This window comes from Aulonocara sp. 'chitande type north' Nkhata Bay, linkage group LG14 (assembly GCF_057382095.1).
Source record: "Aulonocara sp. 'chitande type north' Nkhata Bay isolate Kocher_YH1m ecotype deep benthic linkage group LG14, A_spYH_male_GT1.1, whole genome shotgun sequence".
Lineage (NCBI taxonomy): Eukaryota > Metazoa > Chordata > Actinopteri > Cichliformes > Cichlidae > Aulonocara > Aulonocara sp. 'chitande type north' Nkhata Bay.
In genome coordinates, this window is record NC_141357.1 from 2,975,851 (window position 1) to 2,988,952 (window position 13,102).

The 13,102-nt window shown below is 41.6% G+C and overlaps 1 protein-coding gene across 4 annotated transcripts in view; it reads right to left on the reverse strand.

Moving 5' to 3' along the window:
* Positions 1-13,102, reverse strand: part of bcas3 (BCAS3 microtubule associated cell migration factor) — a 321,470-nt gene that overhangs the window by 211,398 nt on the left and 96,970 nt on the right. For all 4 annotated transcript variants that reach the window (XM_086260594.1, XM_086260597.1, XM_086260595.1 and 1 more), the window contains 4 exons: positions 11,889-12,013; positions 11,621-11,786; positions 11,440-11,537; positions 3,021-3,121 (listed from right to left, as the gene is read on the reverse strand). In XM_086260594.1, coding sequence (XP_086116720.1) covers positions 3,021-3,121; positions 11,440-11,537; positions 11,621-11,786; positions 11,889-12,013 — 490 coding nt within the window. The remainder of the gene's footprint in view (positions 1-3,020; positions 3,122-11,439; positions 11,538-11,620; positions 11,787-11,888; positions 12,014-13,102) is intronic.

Below are 13,102 nucleotides of genomic sequence, written 5' to 3' on the forward strand. Positions count from 1 at the left end.
AGATCAAGCTAGCTGCCTCTGTCTGTGCAAAACATTTTTTTTTCTCTCAACCTTCGCATTTTCTCCTTCTTTATAGGCTGAATATTTTTACTCTTATAGCATCAGTACTATCTTTAGAAAGTAAGAAAAAAAGACGAACATCCTGTGCAAGTTTGGCTATTTTGACTGGCATCTTATAAATGACTGTCTGAGGTTAAGAAGCTGCACAAATATTGGCTAAGCTAATTTGCTTGTCAGTTGTTTTCATTTAGTGAATTATTTACCATAAGCATTTAAGGGGTTGTGCTTGTGCATTTTTTAAATGTTCCTGTTATCTAATACTTAAAGGCAACACATCTCTTGCAAATTAACTGTCCTCTAATCCATTTACGTATTAGGAGACAATTAAGAGATGAACCGAGGTGGACTGTATAAGGACAGGAGTTTGTGTTGTCTACTCAGTCAGCTGAAGGGCAACTGACACTGACAGGCACCAAATGGCACAGCACTGCAGTGAGCTGAAGCACTGACATGGAGGGTCACAAACCTCACATTTCATTAGGGGATGGCCGATCAATTCTAAATCCCAATCTAATGCCAAAATGCCCACTGAAAATCTAATGAGGGCCACTGATATGATATAATGAAATCCACGAGGCAGTAGTTAGCCTCTAATTCAATATAGCCTATATGTATTTAGCTCTTCTCAATCCACAAAGCTATTATGCTTGGTATCTACGCTTTTCTTCATATTCTAGAGAAACCGAAGCAAAGAGGAAACTAACCAGTATACCCATATATCAGTTATGGTATAATATCCCAAATTCTTTGTCCAAATCATTTAATTTTAATGCTGGAAGAGCTGTAGAGTTAAATCTTCAACCACTGACACATACATTTTTATCACTGCTCTGACAGGAAGTCACCCAAAATACAGGTTAGTGCGAGGGATAGTTTTGCTCCTGGCAAACTATCATGGCAGATTTGAACCAGGGCCTCTGCTAGCTAAGCGAAGTACATTTTACCCAATCAATTATGTATGCAGTGGAATTATTGATGATGAAAATGTAGTGGGCTACCTGCCGACACTAGTGATAAGTGCTACTTGTGTTAACCAAGCTGAGAAGACCTGGGTGAGTGTGTCGCGCACTCAACCAGGTTATTTCAGTACAGATTTGAATTGTGTTTTTATCAGGTAAAAATACAAAATAATTTGTTTTTACAACACAATCACACAGTTATGTCAAAACATGGGTTGGGAAGAATTTTCCAACTAAAATAATTTACATTTTTAAATTATAATTTACCTTCTTTCCATCATTAAGGGGAAAAAGCTATCCAAATCTACCTGGCCCTGGTGAACTGGTGGCAGCAGCAAGAACTGCAATCAAGCATTTGAGATAACTGGCAATGAGGGTTTCACTGTGGAGGAACTCGGGGGATTTTCTGAGCATGACCAGCCTATTTTGGTCATGCCAAGTTATCTCAATTAGACTCATGTCCAAACTTTGAACAGGCCTCTCCAACGCATTTCATTTGGTTTAATTTGATTTTTTGTCTATTCTGAAATTGACTTGCTGGTGTTTCAGATCATTGCCTTGCTCCATAACCCAAGTTCGCGTCAGCTTCAGCTGAAGAACGGATGGCTGGACATTTTAATTCAAGATTTTCTGTTAGAGAGCAGAATTTATCATTCCACCGATTACGACAAGTCATTCAGGTCCCGAAGCAGCAAAGCAGTCCCAGAACGTCACATTATTACCATCATATTTCACTGTTGGTATGACATTCATTCATTTTCCAAAATGCTGTGTTGGTTTTATGCCAGATGTAACGAGACTCAAACCTTGCAAAAACTGAACATTTCCCAAAGTCTTGGGGGTCATAAAGATGTTTCTGGCAAACGTGAGGGAGGCTTTTTTGGTCAGCAGTGGTTTTCCATGGGAACTCCTGTGGATGTCATTTTTGCACAGCCCCTTTCTTACTGCTGAATCATGACGTTTGACCTTAACTGAGGAAAGCGAGGCCTGCAGTTCTTTAGATGCTTTTTTTGGTAATTTTGTGATCTCTTCGAGTAAGCTGGGTAGATCAGCAACCCCTGGGAAGGTTAACGCTGGTCACAATTTTCTCAATTTGTGGAGAAATGACTGACAGTCTTGTTCACTGTAGTTCTAAAGTCTTAGAATAGTTTTTGTAACCTTTACTAGACTAAGAGATTTGAGTGAGTTTCTTATCTGTTCTTGGGCGTCTTTAGCTCATGGCATGGTGTGTTGCATTTGAGCTTTTAGCCTGGTTCACTATGTTCGGTGTGCCAGGAAATCAAACTCAGCTTTTTTCAAAAAATTTGGTTAATCATAGTAAATTTATTAGGGTAGGGGATTACTTTTTCACACAAGGCCAGGTAGGTTTGGATAGGAAAATAATTTCATGATCTGTATGTTAACAAAAACCCTTTTTGTAAACAATAAACGAAGGAGACAACTTCAGACGACTGTATAATTATAGCAAAGAGACAGTGCAAAAGAGTTGCTAACCCCACTAGTTTATGCATTTGCAACAAAATTTCTATTAACCTGATGAATGTCAAGTTATTATCTTCCTTTGAACTTTTTTAATCTCTCTAACTATTCAGATTTGACTGATGCTCCAGTGTTTACTCGCTGATATCAGTGAGTAAACACTGGAGCATCAGGTGGAGGTTCAGCGGATAGATAAAACCTTTCCTGCTTAAGCTAAAAACAAGCCTATGCCATATTATGGCACAAGAGTCCCACTGTGAGCTGTCTTCTTTTAAATTACACACAGTTACTTGACCCACAGATTACACTAAAAAGTGCAAACTTATTTTTTGTAATCCAGGATCAAGTTCAGGAGCAGGTCTAACTTTAATATGATGTTTGCAATGAAGAGTCATTAACTGATTTATCAGCGCTCTGAATTGGTATTTGTTCATTGTATTTTTAATTTAGAAGAAATAAAATCAAAATATGAAACATTTTCTTCTTAAGTCACCGTCATGTCATGTCAAACAGAAGCTTTACCTGAGAGAGCCACTCCTCATCCTCCTGGCCACTGTGGTCTGATGCCAGACTGTCGGTTGACTCGTGACGTGTGATTGGGCCGGGGCTTCCTGGGGGTACAGCTGGGGAAAAAAGAATACACAAGAATGATATACTTGAAAGCTGACGATAGCCAACGCCTAGTACCGTCACAGTTCTCAAGCCAAAAGATTAAGTGTAAAAGTCAAGTTCCATCCCTCTAAATACATTTACAGCTATTGGAAAAGGATATCAGAAAGGCAAAGCAGGGGAATGAATCTCATATTACTAATTAGAATTTACACAAATTAGCATGTAAAACTAATTAGACCTTAAAAGCGGTTTACCAAAGTGTGTTATTACAGCCTAAATGTGTGATTAGGCCTTTGTGTATGAGCATATACATTGTATACCATACACATGGGCTGAGTGACGTTAGTTTAAGCTAAGATACAATAAATTTACAGTTAATGACTCGCTGGATGAAAGCTAGTGTTTTGGGACAACATCAAAAATCTCAATCCCATGTTCTCATGTGTATGTCGGTGCATGCAAGCGTTAGTAAAAAAGCAAGAGTACAGTGAATGTCTGTGTGTTACAGAGAGACTCAGGGACAGATGGCGCTCCAGAAGGCTTGAGTAAGCAGGGATGGAGAGAACGAGCCCTGATGCGCAGAATCAGTCTTTCTCCGTCTCCCACCCCAGGGATGGAGTTTCTTTAACACAAGCATGGCTAATACACTCGTCAAGTCAACATCTGGAGCACAGGAGGCACTTCTAACTATATCCCCATACACGCTCCAGGTGTTCGGACATCCTCGATGGAGGCAGTTTGGTCTTTGACGCCTGTTTAGCAAAATGCCACATCATCCCTCACCCACACCTCACCCCAACACACTCACACAGAACTATGCCGTCACATGTTTCTTAAACTTGGTTCTGAAACAAAAACCCAAACTGATCTGATGACTGAGTGTCATCTGCAACTCCAAATCATATCAGTACAACTAAAAGGAGAAATGAGTAAAAGTGCCCGGGGAAGTCGTAAAAAACATTGTGGCATAACAAATTCAACACACTGAAGGCTTCCTGTGGTCTTGAAAAAATAAGAGTGTTTGCCTCTTAACAAGTGGCCAAACAGAAATATGAGACTTTTTAATACCAAAAGCTTCTCCTTATTTCCTATTTGACAAACAGAGGCTACTTTTTCCAGGACAGCTTGAACTATTCTGGTGCTCTGAAATATTTATTCCCCTTTTGTCAACTGACAGAATTATGTCCTTATATCTATAAGCATATTAGATTTAACTGACTTAAGTGGATACAATCATTAGACAGTGAATCAACATTTTCTGAGTAATAATAATAATTAAAAAAGCAACTATGTAACTGTGATTTTATTAACTGGTTCTTTGTGTTATGGTGGTGCTAGTAAGATACTCCATGCAACTGTACAGTGTGATTTAAAGGAAAGCTTTGACTCAATTTTTATTAAATACAAAACATCTCTCCAAGCAACTGCCGTAGGTCACTATTGCACGTCATGGATACAGTGTCTATTTTCTCTTCCCCACTGTAGCTAAGACAAGCTCAGGCTGGTGTTTGTAGCAGGAGAGTTCAGATCTCAGTTTTGTGTCTAGTCAATAAAAAGCAACAGAGATGAGCTGAAATGTGCTAAAGGTCCTTACAGGGGAAGAAAGTGTGATATATATGATATGTTGTGGATCATGCATGCCTGCGTGTTACCCACAAAAATACAGACAAGTACCATTGTCATTTTTTAACAATGTAACCATTTCTTCGTATTTATAAAACAAGATTAATAGCATCACAGTGGCCTGGCATATGTACATATGTACTAAACAGTGTGAGGAATTTTGGGTATGCAACCTAAGCATGCATACTCAAAAAAACAGCACATAGCTTGGCAGTGATGACACTTTTTATTGTTTTTAATAGTTGATTTCACTTCTTTGTATGTTATAACTTTAGTCTTCTGCCATTGGTTGAAGGACCCAAAATGGCCCAAGCAAGAGCAGCCCACAGACAGGCTGCTGCACATACTTTTCACTCTACCCTCTGGTGATTGTAAATGACTACAACATGTAAAATGACGGTCTGCAAAGCCAATAAAAGCAAAAAATACCTGCATGTTGAGTACTTGTGAATACATCAAATATGTTTTTGTTGCTTTGCTTCTTATTTGGGAGAAGCGACCCTTTCATGACCTACAGATGTCCTGGAGAGGAAAAGTGTGTAAGGCTTACAGTAAGAGGGAGAAACAGGGAGAGAAGGTTTCTCATGTCCTTTTAATGGAAGAGAGCTGAACAAAGCCTGCGTTGTGTTACTTATTAAACAAAATCACAACTCCCCTATTTCCTCCCGGTGCATTCGCTCTCCGACTTGGCTGTCCCTCACTCTCTTGTTCTCCTTCACTCTCTCTCTCCCTGCTCTCTGACCCTTGGGGCCAATAGCTGTTCCCTAATTAATTATTGATGTTCTAAAGCAGTTGTTGGACTGGCTGGATCGGGTTTCCAGTGGGTGGGTGTGGGGGTTTTCAATGGTCAGTGTCGCAGCCAGGCTCCATTATGGAGAGCTAGTGGTCATCCCCATGGGTCAGGCAAAGACACAACCCTTTTGCACGTGTTTGTTAGTGTGTATGTCAGGAGCCAGACTGACACTAGCAGTTACTGTAGTATCTACTCATCATAGCATCTAGCTAGCCAACCACTCGGCCTTCTGCTGCTTCTATAGTGGTCATTAGTGGCTTTTAAGAGACAGAATGTCAATGCAATTTCACAGAGAGCAAATTTTTTAAGTGCAAACGTATCACATTGCACTCAAGAAAGGAGTCTCATTGTATAGTTAGATCCACAGCGAATATGTTCTGTTGTTGATGGATTTAAAGACACATCAGCAAATGAGCAAGTGGCACGGTGCCATCACCCCACAACCATCACAGCAATGGAAAAGGACGGGTCAGTGGGAAATTTAGGAAAATGTACTATATGTTCTCGGACTCCCGGTATGGATTCTTTGACTTTTTTCTTTTTTAATTTATTGAGCCTTCATCAAGCAAACCTTTCCTTTCCATACAATCTTTGAAGTCAAGTCTGTAAAACCCTTTCCTGTTACAAAACTGCAATAATCTTATCTGTATGTGATGGACAAAAAAGAAAGTACCGACTACGTCCTCATAAGTATACATTAGACCCAACAAACAGCAAACTGCTAGCTATGCTAATGGTCTGCTGGACATTTCATAAACAAATCTCGTCTTAATGGATGAAGAGCTGAGAGAAAACAAACCTATAACTACTAATTCTTTGTGAAATATTAAACAAAATTAATATTTCTTGTAAAAGTGTATGATATTAAAATTGAGTTGCTGGCACATGATTGAGAAAACATCAAAAGCCTCACTTTACCAAGGAGAGTGATATATATTTAAAATTGAACTATAGTGTATGAAGCATCTATATTTGTTAACCAAAGGAAGCACCTTGATCATTAATCAGCAGACTGAGTCAGTAAGGTGAACTGTCACCTGCAATTTATAATTACGGCTCTTTTATTTACTTTGGTGCTTTTGCTAATATATACACAAATAAAGGGACTCCCACTCCACCTGTAATCATCTACCACACAACCACCAACAAGGAACAGAGTTGTCTGTGTCACAGTCTTTATTGACTGCGAAGAGAGAGGCGCTTTGCTGTGCTGAAGGCCAGTAGCCAATGGCCTGTTAGTCAGAGCAGTGAAGCAGAGAGTCAGAACAAGAACAAAGGCTGCCTAGGTATTGATGTAGCCTGACCTCCTGGGGACTAGGGGCCAGGGGCCAGACAGGCTGATCTCCAGGGAAAGATAAGGGGCTAACAATCTGATAGATCTGGAAAGCTGGCCGCACGGTGGACACAGGACCTTGTCTCGAACGCTTACTCTGTTCTAATTTTTGTGGATGATTTTTTGTCTTTTTATATTTTTTTTCTCCCGCCTTTGTAGTCCACCCTGAATTTTTTTGTAGCCAGACACTTCACTCACTATGCTTCTTCTTCTAACTTCTCCACCTGTCTTTCTTCTCACTTTCCTCTTCTGAGTACTGCTCTGGCAGATAGGTGCTGGCATACTGACAGAGTGGGATAGCTTAGTCATTATGTATCATTCAGTGCGCAATTGACTGACAGTTCCTTCATTCATCCAGCGCTACACTTACTGCATCCTTTCTCTGCCTCCCTTTGATTACTGACCCAGTCATGGCGCCACGGTTTCTCTTTACCAAATGCCTGATGCTCCAGAGCCTTCACTCTGGCCCCTCTCTCGAAGCAATTAGATCTATTGACGAGGCAACTGTGGCTGGCCTGTCATGGGCCTCAAAGTCCCAAAAGAACTGCCAAACCAGCCAGTCAGTCAGTCTCCACAATTAGCACATTATATGACAGGTAGGGAGGGGAGGGCGTGGCCAAAAAGCATAGCCTCAATTTCTGTCACCAGGCTCAAAGGAGCCAGCCAGAAATCTAGGTGGTAAATTATTCACCGGTTTGTTTGCACCAGAGCAGCTTTGCGGTGAGGGAGGGAGGTGTTGGAAAACATTTTGTGCACAGCTAGATAAATATCAGCCTCCCGCTAACGCCACAAAAAAATACAAAAAACTGGATGTAGTTAATGAGGCTGCAAACACTTCGCATTCATTCCTTCAGTTATTCTGTTACCCCTCTCCGACACCTTAGACCAAAAGCAAAGGAAAAAGGGCCTATTCCCACACTCACCCAAATGAGCACTTTTTGGGAAACAGAGATTCTATGTTTCCACTTCGCTGCGAGAGGATTCCCCAAACACCAACAACAAGTCTGCTTTTATTAAGCCAGATCGTGCTACAGAATCTCATCTGTTGTGAGTATACTGTGCCTCTCTCTCTGCCTTATCTCTGTGAGCAGTGCTGTGCGTTGTTATATCTTCTACTTGGCTGAGTGCTGCCAGTAGCTGCTATAGATGGACAGGTAGAGATAGTGACCATGAAGTGGCGCCACCGCTGCCTTTTATCATCCCGTCCTGGAGGCTCCGGTCTGGCCTGACCCTGGCCCTTCCTCTCCCCTTTCTATTCCTTTCCCTGTATATTGCATTTTTAATCAGGCTGGGTCATCCAATACAGAGCCACGAGACTGGAGACCATGGCCTGTCAGTCAAGTGCTGCCACCTTTTTTCCTTGCACCACCTTTCTAGAAACATGGTCTGTCTGTAGGACAATTAGCTAAAAGGGACATGTATGGAGACGTCTTGCCCTCCCTTTCTTTAGATCTTTTACTGCCCCCGTTTCTCAGTCAGCTATTTTCTCCCTCGTGATGCATGTTATCAGCAATGTAAAGTACACCTATATAACACAAGAGCCATGTGCGTTTTCAGTTTCCTATGTCTCGATATTTATGCTCAGCAAGAGGCTGGACCGGCAGCTTACGGCCGTGCTGCAATTCATCCCGAGGTCAAATCGAGCCCTTCTCCTGGATCACTTCTTTGCCGTGCTGCCAAGCCCTGGAGGAAACGGCAAAGGAGACGGGCTGGCAAAAGGAGCGCATGCTGAGAAATAGGACGTTGAGAGTCGCTGCCCGGGTGCAAAGCGCAGAAATGGAAGATGGCACTCCGAGAGCAGCTCAGTCGGTGGTGGTGGTGTATACGACGCTAACCAGAGGGAACATGGCAAGAGCACAAGACGTGGGCAGAGTGCTGAACAATTATGTTTATAGTGTCTTGACCTCGCATGACTTCACACTTGGTTGGTTATAGGAATAAAGAGCCACAACCGTGTTATCTGGCTATTGTTAATTGGATGTAAATGTTAATGCAATGAATCTCTCTCATTATGCAGCCAGTTCCGCTGCCCATGCTGGCAGAGAGTGGTGGAATAAACTGACGCCCGAGCCCATCACTCCGACGCGCTCTCATTGCTCTGACACTAGGAGAGACCATTAGCACTAATTTGAGAAAATATCCTACCAGTTAGACCTGAAGCACTGCAGAAGCCAACAGAGACGAGCAGAGAGATTAGGGTAAACATAGCTACCACTTGCCCCCGAGCACCCGCAAGAGCTAATCATAGATTTTGTATGTTTATAATTATGGAGTGAGCTCAAAACGCCAGCCTGTTCCACGGGGGTGGATTGATTCCGTGTGTGGCCATCCATGTGTACTCTGCGCTTTTGCAAAATGGCCTTTCAGATGGCACCCTAAAGTGCTCACCGCTCTGCACTTGTTATTGAATTAGAGGGAGTTTAGGGTGTCAGCTAATTGGTCTGCGCGCGGCATCTTATAGCATTGCGTTGGCATGTCCTCAAGCACACGTGTAGTGTGGCTGCCTAAGGACAAATTCAAGGTTCCTCACAGAAGAGAAAAACTACAAGGATTTGCGACAGTGCTCAGAGGACATGAAATGGTGGAAATGGCAGAGAGCTCTTTCCCTCCGGTATCTGAATAATAAAATATTATGGGTGATGACCAGAAAGATCCTTTCTCGGCATGTGGTTCCAATAAGGGGCTGATGGTCTGCTTTCAACATAGTCAACATGAAAACCACTGGGGAACTGTTCGTTTCTTCATATTTATATATGTGTGTGTGCACGATATGTGTGCGCATGTGTATGTGGATTCATATTTGCAAAAAGCTGTCTGTCTGACAGTTAGGGTTAAGGCTGAGGGTTAGGATCTCTCAAATCATTTTGATTGCTTAATTTGAATAATAATAAAAACTAGAGACGTACTGATAGCCAGGGAGTAATCAGCTATTATCCAGCATTCTTGGTCCTTACCAGTGAGTGGCTGGTCAGCCTGACGTGTGTCAGATTATGAGCTCTTCAAACAAAGCTCATCAAAGTGAAGTGTTGGGGAAGCAGCACGACACGTTCATAACAACAAACCTGATGAGACACTCCACCCGCGTGAACACTGACATTTTAAAGAAGCTAAAAGTGACTAAAGCTGCAGTTATCCAGGACTCAGGGCCAACATGAAGGATCGAAGCAGTTCAGAGGAAAATGATGGAGAAAAGGCTCAATGTCCTGATATCTCACGACGGTATAACTGTACTGGAAAATTATTTTATTGCCTGATTTTTGTCATTTATATAAATCTGTTACTTTGTTTGGTAAGGTAGAATATGATAAAGGATATGAGCGTACAGCAACTCATTTTTAGGTATTTATTAGTGACTCTTTCAAGGAGTTTTAAAAATTATTTTATTATGAAAAGAACATTTTTCACTAAAGAAAAGTTGGTTTTTGCTTGTAATGTTGATCAGACGTAGAAAAATATATCAGAAATCAACATAATTGCGAGCAGTACAACATAGGGCTGGGCGATATGACCCAAAATTGATATCTCGATATTTTTTAGCTGGATGGTGATATACGATATATATCTCGATTTGTTTTTTTTAAGCAATATGATAATATTACGTTGAAGCACAGCACGTATCACTCCACGAGGCTCCGGACTACGGTAGCCGTAATGCTCCGACAATCCATCAAGCGCCGCAGCTCCGTAGCTTACCAAAGTCGAACTAAAACATTTTTTGACAGATTGCTGAGCGCCGTGTACCACATAAAATCGGTTCGCGGTCAGTAAGCACAACCAGAATTCATACATAAGGCGCACTGTCGATTTTTGAGAAAATAAAAGGATTTTAGGTCATGCAGCTCCTGTGGGCTGCATGTCGTTAGCGCGGTTAGCTCGTTAGCGCGGTTAGCTCGCTAACACAACGCCGTCCAGCCCCACGCACGGGGCGATCCGCGGTAACTCGTTAACGGAGATTTGCCGTGTTCATCTTGTCGTTGCCTGCAGGTGAAGCTATGGGGGAGTTGTGTTCAGTGAAGGAGAGGCGAGGCCGAGTAACGCAGCGTAGAGACAAAAGTGGACGAAAGAGAGGCAAACTTGCGGCTCCACAAGTATAATTATACCGTAACATAGACTATATCGATATAAACGATATTGTCACATCTTATATCTCGTATGAAAATATATCGATATTTTAAAAAAACTCGATATATCGCCCAGCCCTAGTACAACACTGATGAAAACTTCTGCATTTTCAGTGACTGCATGTGATATTTGTGTACCAATGTATGCTACTTTCTGTTGCACTCTCTTTGTGGTATCCCCAACAATTCAACTATACTTTACTTTTATTCTGAAAGGGCCACAAGGAAATGTAGAAGCACATTTAGATGATCGTTTTACTCAGTGCTCTTAGCCCTGTGATACCAGTCTCTTGTTTATCAGTACCATGCTAACCTTACATTTAGAGCATGTGTTGGTACAACACCTTGACCTTTTTTACTTCCTGAAAATGCAGACTTCCATTCTATTTGAACACAACTTTATACTGTAAATACACTACAGTGTGTAAACTCAAGGAAAAGTACTTGTTTAACACTTACCAGCCAGGAGATATTGATAGTACTGCACTAGATCTGAGGCCAACACCAAAGGATGATTGGAGTTGAAAGGTGGCTGCAGCTCATTCCACTGTGGAGTCCTGCTCAAAAAGGACAAATCATCCATAAGACTTAGAGACACAGAGAAGCCGTGTCCTGCATCGAGTCTTCATCACAGCTTTACCTGGCTAGAATCCAGCAGGCCCTTGGACAGGTGTTGAGTTCTAACGGTGTATCGTCGCTTATCTTTTGTGACGTGCTTAATGGCCGAGGTTCCAAGACGTGCTCCACCAAGTTACCATAGCAACTGACTACGTACAGCGAGTCCACAACCGACTGCCTGGACTGATCTGTGAGGAGGATGAGCAACAAGGCGAGGACAAGTTATTTGCAATAAGTGCAATAATAGCTATCGTAGAAGAATGCAAAGACAACCTGTCACCACAGTCTACCTTTCTCTCTTTTTATGTTGGGATTAGTGATGAACCAGGAGCGAGGTGACGCGAAGATGGCCGCCACGCAGAACTCTCCTCCGCTGGACTTGCTCGGTGAGATCTGGGGGGGTGGCTTAGATTTGCTTCAGGAGACGGAAAAGAAATTGAGACAAAGTAAATAATATAGTACAATGCAGGGGTCCAAAAAGTGAACCCGGTAGTGCTTCTATAGTTTAACATGTCAAGTCCTTTTGACTGGCTGGTATTGGCACAATGAGACAACTGCTTACTCTGATTTGTCAGTTATTAATTTGTGAATTCCAATAAATCCTTACCCCTCTTTAGTAAATACATCAACTACACATCACTTTCCATTGCTAGAAATGCCGCTGTGTGGAGGAGTAGCACACTTTTTGTCTTGTGCTGCAATAAGGTCAACAGTGCAATAATGTGTCTCAGTGTGGTGCTTATTGAAGCTATGTATCACCTTTAAGACCAATCTTTGTATGAATTATTTTTCCATAAAGCATAACAATCAAATGTAAATGTCAGCATTTTACATTAGACATGGATTGCACAGCAACATCTGTGAACAATTAACACAATATTGTAAAGAGCTTTGCATGCAAGGAACTAAGCAAGGGGAAACTGAAACGCCTGCAAATAAAAACATCCACTGTTGCAGCAGAAAATGGGAAAATTAAGCTAGACATAAACATTGATGTAATGTGATATAAAACTGAGCCACCATCTAAGAGAATCTTCTTGTCTGAGAAGGACGGTAAGTAGTAGTACTACAAAGTACTAATAGTAATACTAGAAGTTATTCTTAGGATACATTTAGACCTTATATGGCTAAATGCAATCTTCTCCATTCACAACATTGACATGATTGGTATACTGCCTGTACACTTGCCTTATCTTAATACAAAACCACCTCTTTTTTCTCTTTAAACAACCACAGGACCTGGGCAATTTGTACTCATTCATTCGACCACAAACTCATTTGTATACCAAGCGTGCATGTATCAGCATATATCGAGTATTCTTGAGAAAAAACGTAAGGCCATCTGTCCGATATCTAAAGCTCGGCCTAAATCGAGTCAAACACAGTGATCCAAGCACACCGTCTAGTCTACAACAGGATGGCTGAAAAAGAGAAGAATCAAGGATGCTAAAATGCAAAGTCCAAACCTCAACCCAACCGAAATGCTGTGGTGGGACCTTAAGAG